A 17193-nucleotide genomic window follows, 5' to 3' on the forward strand; every position below is an offset into this window, starting at 1 on the left:
TTTAATTACACATTTTTTTATTTTTATTGGTAATTGTATATTAATCTTATATAAGTTTATATATATATATATACCAAGTTGAAGCACATGGGGAGGAAGATGTGAATGAATTACTATCACAACTGCCATAGTCGCCACAACTGCCACAACAAACAATTCTAGAACAACTTTGTGTGTTGGTAGTGAATATCTTCCTTTCTCCTATAAAGTTACAAATGCCTCTTGAAACCACAAATAGGATAACGTCTTTCTCTTTCTCTATATGTTAGAGGGATGTTTTTTATGTTTTCTTTAGCACTGATATGTTATGCATATCAGTATTACAACTTTGGTTGTTGTAAGTAAATTTTGACTTTTATGAATACGTTATTATAACATTATTTAGTTTTCATGTTTAAGGTATTTACATCGATTAAGAATTGAGAGGAACAATAATCACATTTATAGTTTTTTTTGACCCTGTTGTCATTCAAGGAGTTGAGAATAAAGGGGAAAGAGGTCCAAAAGTACCTCGTAGAGGCCTTTAAAAAGGGAAAAAACAAGTATATGTTGCTTCTCATTTGCAATAGTAAGTATATTTTTTTTGTATTAATAAAATTCTATTTATATAAATCTTATTTCACACTATTGTTGTTTGAATCTACAAGGGTCATTGACAATTACTAATCCTTAATAGTCTCTGATAATTCTCTTGTGTTCATAACACAAGAAACCTCACACTTTTACAATTAAAAGTACACTAATAGTGTAAGTTTTTTTAATAATTTATTTGTTATGTACACATAATTTAATATTAATAAGTTTTATACTAGGTACTGAATTCAATGTAAATTTAACTTTTAGAATGTGGTTGAGACTTATTCGAGGTTACAGTGAACACATATCACCTCTAGAAAGAAGTTACAGTTCATTGCACCAATTATAAGTAATTAATTTTTTAAACTATTGAAATTAAGTTATATAGTTTATTATACTTTACGAATTTAACTTGTAGTGTCTGCGCCAATCGAGGAGTTTTGAGTGTGAATATTATATCATGAGACACATGCAAAAAATCATATCTGTAAACGTTAACTCGTGAAGTTTGGTAACGAAAACATTTTATAACTAACATCTTAAGGCATTGTTATTATATTTCTTTTAAGTGTTTATAAAAGAGGTTAGGTAAATATTATATATATATATATATATATATATATATGGATAGTATTCTGGGACTATTTTGGGATTGAATTTCATGCATGTTAGTATGTGGATGGTAAAATATACAAATTTGGTATTGAAAAAATAATCAATTTTTTATGACAGTTAATGTTATAATCGGTATAGAAAGTAACTTTTTATACGAATTGTAATACTAACTAATGTAAAAGGTTACGTTTTTTTTTATATAACTTAAAGTTTTAATTCAGCATAAAAAGTACAATTTTTTTATACAGGTTAATATTCCAAGTTTAAAAAATCTATATCATTATATAGATTTAACCCTCCCTAAACGAATTTTCTATATTTGTTTTAAAACCCGAATAAAATGTAAATTTTTTATACCAAATTCTATAATGTATAAAAGGTCTAATACTTTCTGTTTCTATAAAAGTTTGAAAACTGGTAAAAGAAACTTTCTTAACCGTTGTGAAAAAATGTGAGAATCATATCTAAGTCAAAGAATAAAAGAGAAGAAAAATAAAAATAAAAATAAAAAAGAAGAAGAATAAAAAGGTGAGAGAGAAAGAGAGGAAGAGTAATCTTTACATCACACGTAAATATGGCCAATAAAAAAAAGAAGAATAAAAAGTGAAAGAGAAAAGAAAGACTAATCTTTACATTAGAGCCAAATATGGACAAACAATTCACGACGTGACATAAACTTTATTACAAAAAACAAATATGGTCAAGTGGCATAAACTTTATCACAAAAGATAAATAAGGCCAAGCAATTCAAGACGTGGCATAAACTATATCACAAAAGATGGCGAAGTATTTGGATACAGTTGTTGATTTCAAGTACTAGCCATTCATTTTAATGCGATTAATCACTAGTACACTCAGGGCATACGGCACCGGTTATTTTCGTCATTCGACAGCGGTTCCTAGACCGAGGCATATACAGGCGAGACAAAAAGTCCAGAGTTTTATGCCTCGATTGTAGACCGAGGCCCAAAGTTGAATGATTTCGCCTCGGGTCAAGCCAACCGATCCAGTATGTCACCTCTACTGCTTCGGTTGCGATCATATCCGAGACAGTAAGGTCTTTTTTTTTAATATTAATAATAATATTATTATTATATTTAAATAAAAATACAGTGTTCGCTTGAATTTGAGAAAATCGATGTTCATCTTTGGAAAGGAGATCTGGCATGAGGAGCATGACCCAAAGGAGAAGAACAAGCTTCATGGTTCACCTGTTGCTCGTTTGGAAGATCCAGATTCGGAGGAACATTATTATTATACACCGAAATTGACGACGAAGCTTCGCCAGGACCGCCTCCCATCCCCGGCAGAGACCCGTCGACACCACCCTGCTCCTGATCAAAACTGGACCAGCCGTCACCAGTGAGCCCACCACCCCGCCGCCAACGATCTGTCCCTGGCCTCCCGCAAGATAGATGGTGAGACCGGTGGCACCAGGAGGGGATGGTCTGGGGAGAAACGAACCGGTGAGGGAGAGGACGCCGCGCAAACGAGCCAGGAGCCGGTGAGGGAGAGGACGCCGCGCAAACGCCTCCGCGCGAACTGGACCACACAGTCGGTGATGTCCGCGCCGCTGGCAATCTCCATGGCGTGGCTTCGCATCGCGTTGGGGCTGTCTCGGGTGACAAATCCCAGATCCGCACTCTCGTTCATGGAAAATCCCAGATCTGCAGTCTCGTTCATGGAAAATCCCAGATCCGCACTCTTGGTTTGGGCTTTCAGTCACCGCACTCTCGTTCATGGAAAATCCCAGATCCGGTTTCCTCATCGGAGAGAGGCGAGTAAACAGGAAGAGTGATATCCCAGATTTGGTTGACTCAACAAAGAGAAAAAAAAATTTAGGGAGAAGAAGCTGTGTTGGGCGTGCAGATTAAGTCGAGGTGAATGAAGCTACTACCTCGGTTACCAAAGCCCGAGGTAATATCACAATATTGCACCGGTTAAAAGCAATGGCCGAAGTATAAAGTCCCCCTTAAACACCTCGGTTCTTGAAGAACTGATGTCGTAGCTGACTTGTCAGTGGTTCAGGCAAAAAGCAGGCAAAAAAGCAGGCGAAAAAAGCAGGCGAAGAGCAGGCATTCACAGGTGCATAGGTCTCGGGTGCCTAAAAAACCGAGGCAGTAAGGCTGTTTGAAAAGTTGTGAGACAGGACGGCCTGATTTGCAATGATATATGTTTCGAGTTTTCTATCAACCGAGATAGTACAACCATTCTGCTTCGGGTGAACTAGTGACCGAGGTATATAGGGTTTTATGCTTCAGTTTTTCGTAACCGAAGCATATATGGCGCCTTCAAAAGTCCTTTTTTTACTAGTGAATATGCATCGCTTTTTACAAAACTGAAATATATTAAAACGCGGTGATATTTTTTGTAATTAAGGCGAACTTATACGTCTCGGTTCACTAGGAACTGAAGTCTATGCACTCTACTGTCTCGGTTATATAAGAAACTAAAGCATAAAATTGAACATTCATTCTCTGGAATCGAACATTTCAATCCCTTTTGTCAACCTGTACAGTTTTGGTCTTCTCTGAACCGCGGCCTAAAGGTCTTATTGGCTCGGTTACTTATAGAACTAAAGCCTATGCATTCTACTGCCTCAGTTATCTACAAGACCGAAGCATAAAACCGAACGTTCATTCTCTAAAACCGAATGTTCCAATCCCTTTTGTCGACCCCTAGACTTCGGTCTTCTCCAAACCGCGGCCTAAAGGCATTACTGACTCAGTTACTTGTAGAACCGAACGTTCATTCTCTGAAACCGAACGCTCCCATCCCTTTTTCTAGCTCTTTAGGCATCTGTTATTGTTAACTTTTTGACAAGTATACCAAATCGTTCCAAGTATAAAGAGTAAGTTCAGAGCATCGTTCTCCCAAGGGACTTGTGCAACATATGAAAATTCTTCCTTTTATAACTCAATTAGACATCAAAAATGCATATAACAATATAAACAACTCTTTTTGGTATTTTATCAAACAGTTGGTGTGCAAGGAATTTATATTTAAAAGAAACTTCATTGGAATTGAGTTTCATGACTCATATGAATATAAAACTCTGTTCAATATTTCATTATTTCATTCAAACATTCACATCAAGGCATACTAGTTGATAAAACTGTCGCGGTCATACAAATTTGATACAACAAAATTAATGCAGTACAGGACTAGGAAGTGACTCCTAGGTCGTCTCTCAAGGACCAATTTTGTGGTTTAGTCTCAGACTTAACACGAAGGGGGGTGTTTTGTGATTTTTGATGCGGAAAAATAAAATTAAAACTGACTGGAATTTAAACACAACTGAAATTAAAAACACTGAAATAAATTTTAAAGACAATAAAAATAAACGGTAAAAGATGGTAAAAACGGAAAATGGAAAATTTCGCAGTGTTTGAAATTAAAATGCTGGAACTGTAAACATGCATAAAACGTAACAGCAGATGGTAAATTAAATAGACAATAAAATAAAATCACTTGACTGAAAATGAAATTTATCAAAAGATTCAATACTTGAAATTAAAATGTTTGAACATATGAAAATGAAAATGATCAAATTAATGTAACAAACGTTCAAAAATAAAATTCTACTGGAAAATAAAAACACAGAGAGCGTGATGCTATCCTAAACTATACTAAAATCTACTCCTAAGCTAATTACATCTTTCTTCTCTGCTGCTCCATTTTATAAGCAATTCTCTCACCAATAGTCTCCTCCCGTGAGCATTTCCCAATTTGTTCAGAATCCTTCCCGTGAGAAAATAGGGTGAGGTCCCTCAATCTTGTCCTCTTGCACACCATTCCAGCACATCATGGCTTTTGCTCCTCCAAGCTGCTGGCCGAGACATCTTCTTCAAATTGTTCCCGTGAACAATTTCTTCCTCTCTTTCATGGAAATGGTTTTGCAGCCGTGGGCTCCCTTCTCCTTCTTCATCTCAACCGAGAATACCACTGCTGGATTCCAAACCTCCATGCTCTCCTCCCTGCTTCCACATTCCAGCTCCTTGCTCTCACGGCTTCTTCTTCTTCAACTAGACTAAGATTGTGGAGCATCTCCTTTACTGCAACAGCTGCTGGATTGCAACCAAGTTGCTGGAATGGTGGAGGATGCTGGACTGGTGCTCCAGCCGTGACTGCTCCCATCCATCACCGTGCACACAAACTCGTGAATTGAAGAATGAAAGCTGCAACGTGGTGGCTGCTTGGACGTTGAACTTCTTGCGTGTGGCTGTTGTGTTGGAGTGCAAACAAAGTCCCACATTGAGTGAAATAAGGACTGGTCAAGGGTTTATATACACATAGATTTCTCCAATGATAAGAGGCCTTTTGGAGTGGTACCAAAAGCAAACCCGTGAGGGCTTGACCCAAAGCGGACAATATCTTATCATGTGTGGAGTTCTATGTGTGTGTCCAATTTCCCCCCAACATGTTGCACCGTGAGCACCTCCTCTGCTGCTAAGGCCGTGAGAGCGCATCAACAAATCTGCACATCTCTTTTCAAGCCAACGTGCCCGTGAGCTTTTCTCTCTTCTCGGTACCTAATCACATAAGCTGCAGCAAAAGAATAATAGAGAACCATGAGGTGGTCCCCTTATTCAATCAAGCTTCGCTGCTAACACTTCAAAATGAATTAACAAGTGGTGGCCCCTTGCAAGTGCTTAATTTCTGAATGTATTCTTTCAATGTTTTGCCAAAATAAAATATCCATGGGGCCGTGTGTTTTCTTCATGTATTTATCCTTTACAAATGTTTATTCAATCAACTTTTGTCAAAAGCATAAAAGGGGGCCATGTGTTTTTGATGAAGAACCAAAAGCTTAGCATCTTTGGTGCTGACGTGATTTTTCAAAGTGGTAGCCCCATTCTCCTTCATTCCACTAGTCCATTATATCTTTGATGTTTGCCACGTGAATTGCTATTATCTTTCAAAATATTTTCAGAAAAACCGTGAGCACTTGCAGCAAGTACTTCCGTGTGTGCATCATGGAATTCCAATGTATTGGCTTGTGAATGGCCGTGAGCTTCTCAACTTAGTGGCTCCCTTGGCAAAATTAATTTTCCAATAGCTATTACAAATTATAATTGGAACATGACCATGACAGTGAATGCTTTCTATTCTTAAGAAATCAAATTGCAATAGCCGTGTGGTGTTGTATGTGGTTCCAAATCATCATGCTTCTTCGTGAAATGAGCTCCAAGTTGTGCCAATATTCCACTTCAACACACTGAAATAAATAAGTGGAATTAGCTTCTCCCATTTAAATAGCACCGAATGCTCTTTCTAAATGTCCTGAAATGTAATCCAAAATATTCCTACAATCATTAATGAAAATAATAAGTTCAGATAATTCAAATTAATTAAAATAAGAATTTCTGATCAAATTACGCACAATTAACGAAAACGGAATAATATCGAACATTTAAACACAATTCCCCGATTAATTCTAGTACAATAAACTAAGTGAAGTGAAGAAAATAATGATTCATCACTAGTCCTAATCCCTTAGCAACTAGTTCTAAATTAATATATCAAATTGTTAATCCCTTAGTCAATTTAACATACAATTTGCATTAAGTCTGGTGCTAAGAATGACCAAGTTATTGAGCTTATTCCTAGATCTCAAATCACTTAGGTGCTCTATCTTTGTTCATGTTCAAAGTTACTTTTTAGTAATCAGAGACAATCAAATAAAATTATATTTCCATACAATGATAATAAATTCAAGAAAGAGCATATGTACGAACAACGATATATTGAACAGGAAAATTACATCACAGTGAGCTCATTACATCCAACTCCAACGAAAGAGAAATTTAACTACTCCTAGTCATCTAGAACATACACATTTGAAGCAATCCCTTGCAAAAATAGTGTCTTGATGCCTTGAAGTAGTCTCCTGAAGTTCCTGAGATGTTTTTGTTTCTTTCCTTTTTCCATAACTTCTCTCTCCTCCTCAATTTCTGTTTGTCTCGAACTTAAAAGCCAATTATGATTTAATTAATTCGCTCAGTGCACAGCTATCATGCGCTAAGCGAATAATCAATTGCATATCCTTTAACTGTCCATAATTCGCTCAACGAATTGTTTTGGTGCGCTGAGCGAATAATCATCTTTTTAGCTGAGCGATTTAAAGCTGGCTTAGCGAAAAACATCTAATAGCACTCCACTTTGATGTATAAATTCCTTTACAATTTACTACACACTTTCCTACTTCCTATTACAACTTTTTCTATGAGGAAACACATTATTTCATGAATAACTACAAATTTTAAGCTAATTAATAAGTCTGAAAACATGTACTTTTCATACTTATCAGTTATCAGATAAACCGAGTTAGTAGTGTTCTTACTGCTTCAATTATTATTGGAACCGAGGTAGTAGCTCTTTCACTAGTTCAAATTACTGAAACTTGAAAAGAGTTTACACAGTTTTCTTCTTCCCCTAGCACGCGCCTCCTCATTCTTCTTCTTCCCCTCCCTTCTTCTCGCTCAAGAGCGTCTTCCTCTCCCATCTCCCATGTGCCTTCTTCTCACGCTCATCTTCCAACCTAGCTCATCTTTTCACGTGCAAATAGAGTCCCATGCATTGTATTGGAACCTTGAGAGAAGGAAGAAGATGTCAGACGCGTTCTGCAGTGACTGCAAGAAGCAAACAGAGGTTATGTTCTTCCCCCTTTCTTTGTCTCACGCGAGAGGGTTGCAAGGGGACACCTATCTTCTTCCCTCTTTCTCATTGGTTCTAGGTTGGTATTGTAGAGAGGGGAAACACCAATTTTTTCCCTATTGTTGGTTTCTCTCAAAAAACCCTATTTAGAGGTTCTATTCCCAATGTCTTTTCTCTGTCATTTATCTCAAACGAACCCGCGAACCCAGAAGCTTCAAGTTTCTTTCTTCTTCCTTTCTCGCAGACAACCAACATGGGAGGATCATCGATGGCACTACGATGGCAGCGAAAGAACGGTGACGACGCGACTAGGGTGAGACGAGGGCGCGACAAAGGCATTATGATGGCAGTGAAAGAACGGTGATGACGTGGCTAGGGTGTAGCGAGGGTGCGACAAGGGCAATGCGATGGCAGCGAAAGAACGACGACAACGCGACTACGGCTTGGCGAGGGTGCGAACCGTTCAGATTAATACGAACCGAGGCCTAAAATAAAAAAAAATAAAAATAAAACACGCTACTGCCTCAGTTACCTAAGAACCGAGGAAAAATCCTACCCCTTTTTGTCTCGGTTCATAACTGAGAAAAAAGCCTACCCCTTTTTGCCTCACTTGTATATGCCTAGGTTGCGAAACCGCTGCCTATAGACAAAAATAATTGTTGTCGGTTCCCTTTACTTGGCAAAAGTAATTGTTGTCGGTTCCCTTACTGCACGTATTTATATATATATATATATATCATAAAATATATTCTGCATAATTATTTTAAATATAATATTTTGATTAAGTTAACTAAAATTAAGAATTTAAATTCAATTTTAAATTAAATAGATAATAGATATAAATGTAAATGATAGACTCTCTAATGATAACATAAAGGGTGAACACTATATGAATTGTTGTGTAAATTTTATAAAAATATAAAGCTTAGATGATAAAAACAAAATGAAGAGTAGACCACATAAAACTATAAAAGATAAATATCATGTAAAAAAATGTAAAGAGTAGACGGTGTAAAATTAAAGAGATTAGACAATAAAAAATGTAAATAGTAAATCTAGAACTACAAATAAAAATATAAAGATTAGATGTGTATTAATTCATCTAGTGAAGTCATCTTGGTTAAGCACAAATTCATATTTTAAATGTTTTTCTTGATAAATTTTAAATAGTATAATACTTTAATAATTGACTTCAATTGGAAATACGATTATATTGAATAAATTGATAAAAAAAATATATGTTCTTTTTTATTCATTTTACGTTTTTACTATATAACTAATTAAACTTATACATTACAATACATTTTTATAGTTTCATCAAATTTTATTTACTATATTTTGAATTTCATTTTGTTTATTAATACGATTCTATTTTTTATGCATTAACATTGTCATCCAATTGATGAAATTAATTAAGACATTGATAAAAATAACACATGAAGAAATTAAATTTCTTATAATTTAAAAAGTAAAATTATAATTACTAATTAAAAACATAAAACATATAAGCACTTATGTTATAGACGTTTGTTTCCATACTCGTTTCCTTGTAGCAAAGTCAAAGCATTGTTACTTATAGTCTCCATCGCCTTGAAAGGTTATTCAAAATTTTATCAATATTATCAAAATTATTATGGGACTTACCTAGATATTTTAGCTCGTTAAGAATGGTCTAGAATCTACTTAACAAAGCTTGAATATTCTCAATGTCTAGGATGGAGAACAACTCATATTGTTTGATCAACAAACGAAGCTTGTTCCTTTTAATTTCTTTGTATCCTTTTTATGTATGGGTGTCCCACATCTCTTTAACGCCCTTGTAGACGTGAATATTCTTGTATTCCTCTTCAGACAAAGCGCACATCAACGAATTACAATCTTTGGAGTTGAGAAGATACATTTGCTTTTGTTCATTTTACTGTTAAGACATATATAGTTTCCATTTTCGACTAAGTCCCACTTGTTTATATGATGGAATTCAAAGAATTCTATCATTCTCTGCTTCGAATAGTCAAACTTTTCCCCCTTAAACAAAGGAGGGTGGTTAACAACGTAGCCTTCGTTTTCCATTGTTGATAGGATCTTGTCTTCACGTTTTGTCAAGAACTAACCCTTGAGGTTAGCTCTGATACCAACTATAACACATGAAAACTCTAGAAAGGGGGGACGGGGTTTGAATAAAGTTTTAAATCTTCCTTTGTAAAATAGTGTTTAATCTCTTTTACAGGGGTTCGACGGTGTATTATGGAAAACCTCAGCCAAGGGTCCAATCACAAGAAACATGACCAAGCAAATTCAAGAAGAGTTAGAATCATTTGTGCAAGGTAAAGATAAACTCTTATTCACTTAGGTCATCATGAAGCATTTCTTAAACCTTGTATTAAAGGTCAAGTAAAGTAGGATTTCTTTTTAAGCCTCGTATTAAGGGTCAAGTAGTGTAGGGGTTTTTAACAATCTTACTTAAGTTGTAGGGTAATATTTGCGTTTAGCTTAAGCTAATCTTGGGTGATTAGTTTTATAACCCTAGCTTAGTGGAGGGTGTCCCACATGAGACATCAAAGCTCTTAGTGAAGCGTTTTCTTACAAAGGTATTGATCATGTGTCATTTTCCTAGTGGGGAATATTTACTAAAGTGGTTTTCCACATGCCACTCTAGGAGTGGAAAGTTTTTCTAAAAGTTAGAGTGTCACATGTGAAACTCTGCTTCACTAAGATAGGATTTTTAGGGTTTGATGCAAGGTAGCATTTTAGGGTTTTGGTTTACTTTGGAGACACCTTCATCTATAAATAAAGGTGTCCCCCCCCCCCCCCACCCCCTTGTAAACCCACTTTTAGAATTATAATATCATGCCGCCAAACTATTTATGCAACCATATCTTGTCTCAAGTCAAGGCTAGAACATCCTAAGTGATCTTCTGTAGTCACCCTTCTCTACATTTGGCTCAACCTCTCAAAAGAAACACCAAAAACTTCCATCCCACCATAAACACTCATAAACCAAGAATATCCTCTCCATCCACCCCTTGCTTGCGCACTAACCTCACCTTCATGGTCTCATCTTCATGCTTTGGCGCAACCTAGCTTAAGGAAGAGCCTATATCAGTCTCAAATAGTTATTAAACACATGAGTGTTTAAAACAACATTTAAGGAAAACCTTTGAAAGCAAAAGCAATGAGACACACTTATTTTAATATTGATTTGCTCCAAATTGAGGTACGTCCAGTTCTCCTTTATACACTCTTAAAGGGTTCCATTAATCACAAAAGATTACAATAAGTTTAATCACTCCTGGTATACAACTAACCTAACTAGTTAGAACTAGTATAACTACTCATGGTATGAACTAGTCTAACTGACTAGACAATTTAACTCTAGTGACTTAAACTTACAAGTATTTATTTCAATTCTAAAAGAAAATAATAAAGGTTTTATAGATTACAAGAACAAAATATGTAACTTTCGTAAAAAGGATTTGAAATCAATACAATGTGAAGAATTTTTTCTTTTTCAAAGAACAATCGTTAGATGATGTAAACTTTTAGAGAGACTAACAGCAATAGAGTATGCACACATAATTCTTCTTATTTATTCTCGTCATGTAGTGCTCTTTATGTAGGCTATTTTGAAAAAGATCTATTACTCAGAGCTTTTGTAATAGGTCAGAAGCTATGTCACGTCTTATATAAGCAATTTTGCTGTGTACGAAAGAGAGAGGAGGAAAAAAAAAAGAAACATTCTTAGAATATCTTCATGTATCTAAATGTTCTTTTGATTGTGATGTAGCTTTTGAATAAAGGTAGAGTAATAATATGATCTACATAGAAAAAGAGAACATAACACAATAGACAAAAAAGTATTACAACGTACATGTAATAAAGCGTTAGGTAATCCTAGTCGTTTAAGCATTATATGTGTACTATCTTTTAAGCTCGATCTATTGGAGTAACTTGGCATTTAAGACATTTTAGATATATAATGTTTAGCGTTTGCATTTATTATCCTTGACAATTCACGTGTTTAGACACTATTTCCTTTAAACGTTTTATTAAAATTCAAAACTATATTTGCTTAGACGATCTTATCTTAACATATGTAGCATTTAGACGTTTTGTGTCTTAAACAAAATAATGTCAACCTTCTTACCTATTTTCTAGATTTTCTACAAGGTCCTAACTTTAAGAGTCCTAAATCAATCCTTACATGGAAATGAGATTCACATTAATTAATAAATAAGATTTTTAGCAGGTGAAATCAAAATAAAAAATTATAAAAAAATAGGAATGCAAAATATTATTCAAGCATGCTTGATTGTACTCAAGATATGTCATATAAAGAAAATGTCTTTTGCATGGATATTTTATCAACTCCAATAAAAGTTAATGAGTATTTTTTAGATTTTTTAAAATGTAAATGATACAAGTGGATGTCTTTTTTATGCCATTATAGATTAATTAGAAAAATGCTAGATTTGGTATGAACAACCTTAGAGGACAAGGATATGATGATCTAATATGAAAGGAAAACATCAGGTTATGCAAAAAAAAATCTTGATATTAATCCTAGATCATTTTATACTTTGTGTGGTTGTCATAGTTTAAACTTAGTGCTTTAGATATGAATAATTCTTCTCTTGAAGATATATCTTTTTTTTTTTATGTTTTACAACATATATATACTTTATTTTCCCATTCTACAAAAAGGTAGAAAATTTAGCAACACCATATACATAGATTAACTCTTAAATCATTGTCACAAACACGTTGGGGAAGTCGTATTCTAACTGTGAAAGTTGTAAGATTCAAACTTCACAAATAAAAGATGCTTTATTTGAATTAGTTAAAGCTAGTGTTGATTCTAAAATAAAAAGTGGAACTAATTATTTAACAACTTATGAACTATATAACTTTTAACATTTGTTAGACATGAATATTTGGTGTGACGTTTTATTTGCTATTAACTCAGTAAGTAAGAAATTACAATCAAAAGATATATGCATTAATAAAGCTATGGAACAATTAAAATTTCTTCTTTCGTTTTTTGAAAAGTATAGAGAAAATGAATTTAAAAGTGCATTCATTTCTACCAAGGAAATTGCTTTTGAAATGGACATAGAGTCTAAGTTTGGTGAAAAACGTATTAGTCATAAAAAGAAACAATTTGATAAAAATGTTGAGAATAAAATTGTAAAATCTCTTCAAGAATGATTTAGAATTGATTAGTTATTATACATTATATATAAAGCAATTATCATGCTTTAAAGTAGATTTGAACAATTTAAAACCTACGAAGATAATTTTTGTTTTATTTTGTATTAAAAAAATTAAAGTCACTGGTTGTATATTTTGAAAGAACAATGTTAAACCTTGAAATTTTTTTGAAACATTATAATTTATTGGATTTTAATGGCTTGGAGTTATTTCTGAATTAAATATCTTAAAAGAAATTATAGAATTGGAAAATGATAAATTAATTTGCATTTATAAAAAAAGAATATACTTTTTTCCTAATACATATATATAACTTATTAAAATAATGTTAACTATTCTTCAATATATAGTTGTTTTAGCTGAAAGAAGTTTTTCAAAACTAAAGATAATAAAATTTATATAGGATCAACAACATTTTAATAAAAATTGAAAAAAAAATATTTCATAAAATTAATTATAAGAATTTAATAAACAATTTTACATTAAAAAAAATTCAAAAAATAATTTTTAAATAAAATTAGGATAAGATAATGTAAAATCGCTGCATGTAATTATCGCTGCATGTAATTCTCTTAAAAAAAGTTTGGTACGTAGAAAAATAATGTTTTTGAAAAAAAGAAATGCGCTATTGAACAATATAGTACTTTTCATTCATAACAGGTTTTGTCGGAATCATTTACAAAGAAAAACCCAATCAGCACACTGTGCAACAGATACAAGTAGGGCCACAATATCTAACTTACTTTATTATGTCGATTCTTTCAAAGACACCGTCTACTACACTTATAACTTGCAATCCTAACTCACAGCTGAATCTGTATCTATTATTACAACCTAAGACAAATATATATATATATATAATTATTTATTTATTTTTGTTATTATTCATAAATAAATTTTTCAATATATAATTAATATTTATGAATATTTATTATTCATGAATAATAATGAATACTTTAATATTAATTTATAATTAAATTAGACATGAGTATTATACTATCTTTATCTATCACTTTGTTATTTATAAAAAATTAAAATTAAAATTTAATTTATATTTATTAGATAAAATATAATTAAAATTAAAATTCATTTATATTTTTAAGTTAAATTTTATTAAAATTAAATTTTAATTTATAATTAAGTCAATATTATAGCATCTGTATTTATCATTATTTATTATTTATAAAAAATTAAAATTAAAATTTAGTTTATATTTTATTAAATTAAATTAAATTAAAATTAAAATTAATTTATATTTTTTAAGTTAAATTTAATTAAAATTAAATTTATATTTATATTTATATTTAATTTATATTATATTATATTTTATATTTTTTAATTTAATTTAGATTATATTTTAAAAATTTACAAAATATGTTTTTTTAAATATTGATAAATGTCTATAAGTTTTAAAAAAATTTAAATGAATATCTAACAAATAACATGTAAGAATGAATTTTTCTATTACATATTATATTAGATAACAGATGAATATGATTCCTACCGACTCAACTGTTACCATTCCTAATCATCATATTATTTTTTAAAAATTTAAATTTAAGTGAATTATTAAATTTACATTAGGGTGCAATATATGTCTTGAAATTTACAAAGCCTTAACATTAAGAACATACTTTTACCGAGGCAAGGCTCGTTCGTCAGTATATATTAGTGAGTTAACTAATTCCTCCGCTCTGAAAAACTGAGAGTGATATCGAAGACAAAGATCAAGAAGAAGAAGAAAGTGAAAGAGCAAGAGATGGAGGCTAATGTTCCTGTGGTGGATTTTCAGAAGCTTTCAGAGGGAGAGGAATGGAAGAAGCTAAGAGAAGCATGTGAGAAATGTGGTATTTTCAGAGTGATAAACCACCCTATTCCAGACACACTCATGAAAGAGATGAAATCAGCTGTGAAATTCTGGCATGATCTTCCTTTAGAGATAAAAATGCGCAACAAATCGATAATTCCTGATAGTGGTTATATTCCACCGTTTCCGTCAAGTCCTCTATATGAGGCTATGGGGATATATGACTATCATAAATCACCACAGGCACTTGAAGATTTCTTTTCTCAGGTGGATTTACCACCCCATTACAGGTTCCTTTCTTCAACCTCTCTCTTTATCTCACCTCATTTATCAAACTAATTAACTGATTGTTATTCTCCATGTAATCCATATACCAGCCATTGCAAAAGCTTCAACTCACATTTACTACGTATAATGTAAACGCAAAACTTTGGAGCTTCAAATCTCTGACCTCATTGTAACAGATATTTTTTGCCTGTGATGAGATTTACATTATTTGAATTTAAATAATGTGGATCTGTTATGACAGGAAAATAGTAAAGACGTATGGGAAAGCAATTCATGACTTGGCATCAACTATAGCACAAAAGATGGCCAAGTGTTTGGGTATAGTGGATGTTGATTTCAAGGACTGGCCTTTCCTTTTAAGAACTATAAAATACAATTTCAGCCCTGAAAATGTAGGTGAAATGGGAATAATGTTGCACTCAGATACAGGATTTATCACTCTACTTCAAGACGATGAAACTGTTACTGGTCTTGAGCTGTTGGATGATTCTGGCTTATTAAAAAAAGTGACTCCCAAATCAGGGTCCTTCCTCTGCATTGTTGGAGATGTTGGACATGTGAGCATAGATTAACAAGTTTATATTTTGTTTCTGTTGAATTACATTAATGTTTGTGTACTATATGCATAATCTTGAAAATAGAAATGGAACATAATATTTTAACAATATTTTTTGACAATATACTATATATCACTATTTTATTGATCTGTGTTTTTAAAACGGACCAATCACAAGTTGTTGTAAAAAAGTTGTGAATAAAAGTGGTTAAAAAGATATTTTCCAATAAAAATATACGTTTTTCTGACAGGTTTGGAGCAATGAAAAATTTTGGAATGCCAGGCATCGTGTAATCTGCAAGGAAACATGTACTCGTTATTCGTTTGGTGTATTTATGTTAGCAGCAAGGGATGGTATTGTTGAAGCTCATCCAAAGTTGGCAGAACTTAACGGTGGTCCACGTTATCGACCATTTAAGTATGAAGATTTAGGGGAGTTCAGAATCGTCACAGGAAAGAGAAATGCTGAAGTTCTTGATCAATATCGTATTGCTTAGTGGTTTTTGTGCACGCAAACACATCAAACAACAGGACTTTACAATGAAAAGTAAAGTTGGGAATAACACCAATGTTCCATGCGTTTTGAAAATCCTTTTAGTTTTTGTCTTTTTCTTTCGATGAGTTGTGCAATTTTTAGGATATATCCGCAAAAGTTTGCACATCTCAAAATGTCATTGTGATTTTGTTATACTTTTATTTCATTGTGTTTTTGTTGTAGTCGTTACTATTGAACTTGTTAAATGTTATTAAAGTCTACATATATAAATATGTAGGCCATACCATGAAATAATGTTCTTATCAATAATGTTATGATTGATATCCATTGAAATAAATTCATTATAAAATATTTTCAAATAACACTTCATATTTCGTCAATTTTTTCTTTAGAAATGATTTTTCATCTCAATTAAAAAAAGTATTATTAGGTTCAACAATAAGTATATATTTAAGTAATATAAAAAGTTGTTACTTTTTACTTTTTATATTAGTCACAACTCTCATGGTCACTACCATTAATAACTATAGATGTTTCTTATTATTGTTTGCGCACATGCTTTCCAATTTTTAGAGGTTAAAAAAATTATATACTAAAATAATAATGTACAAAGGAAAACAAATTGAAATCCTTATCTCGTCCTTTTCCGATATTCAAGAGAAAAGAATCGAGTCTCAACTCCCTTTTGAGTGCTTGAGAGAAAATAACTAAAGAGTAGAAAGGAGGTCATGTGTCGTTAATGCCGACGTCTCCAAGGCGGCACGGATGAAAGAAAATAATGTGTGGTCATGATTGGAGGTTCTTCGAACCTAAACATAGAATATTAAAGAGGAGTTACTCCCTGCAACGATGTCTCTAATAACCCCACAATGACAATAGTGTGACACACTGACGATAACTCTATCTCCAATCACCTACGACAACTCTATCTCCAATCACCTACGACAATTTTGGCTTAGAGAATGCATACATTGACAAGACTTGATGTTG

The 17193-nt window shown here is 32.8% G+C and overlaps 1 protein-coding gene and 1 pseudogene across 1 annotated transcript; one reads left to right on the plus strand and one right to left on the minus strand.

Moving 5' to 3' along the window:
- Positions 1–2333: 2333 nt before the first annotated feature.
- On the minus strand, positions 2334–2875 carry LOC124827759 (AT-hook motif nuclear-localized protein 20-like; annotated as a pseudogene).
- Positions 2876–14758: 11883 nt separating this feature from the next.
- Positions 14759–16454, plus strand: LOC124828853 (2-oxoglutarate-dependent dioxygenase DAO-like). Its single transcript, XM_088114431.1, has 3 exons — positions 14759–15153; positions 15393–15708; positions 15959–16454. The coding sequence occupies exons 1-3, from the start codon at positions 14816–14818 to the stop codon at positions 16202–16204; spliced, it is 900 nt and encodes a 299-aa protein (XP_087970557.1). The 5' UTR covers positions 14759–14815; the 3' UTR covers positions 16205–16454.
- Positions 16455–17193: the final 739 nt, after the last annotated feature.

The sequence above is a fragment of the Vigna umbellata genome, chromosome 4 (assembly GCF_029865625.1).
Source record: "Vigna umbellata cultivar VRB3 chromosome 4, Vumbellata_1.0, whole genome shotgun sequence".
Lineage (NCBI taxonomy): Eukaryota > Viridiplantae > Streptophyta > Magnoliopsida > Fabales > Fabaceae > Vigna > Vigna umbellata.

Bases quoted from the DNA above. Each gene is read 5' to 3' on its own strand.
- LOC124828853 (XM_088114431.1), top strand. From the start codon at position 14,816: ATGGAGGCTAATGTTCCTGTGGTGGATTTTCAGAAGCTTTCAGAGGGA. The intron at 15,154-15,392 runs GTTCCTTTCTTC...CTGTTATGACAG, and splicing joins GATTTACCACCCCATTACAG to GAAAATAGTAAAGACGTATG. The intron at 15,709-15,958 runs GTGAGCATAGAT...TTTTTCTGACAG, and splicing joins TTGTTGGAGATGTTGGACAT to GTTTGGAGCAATGAAAAATT.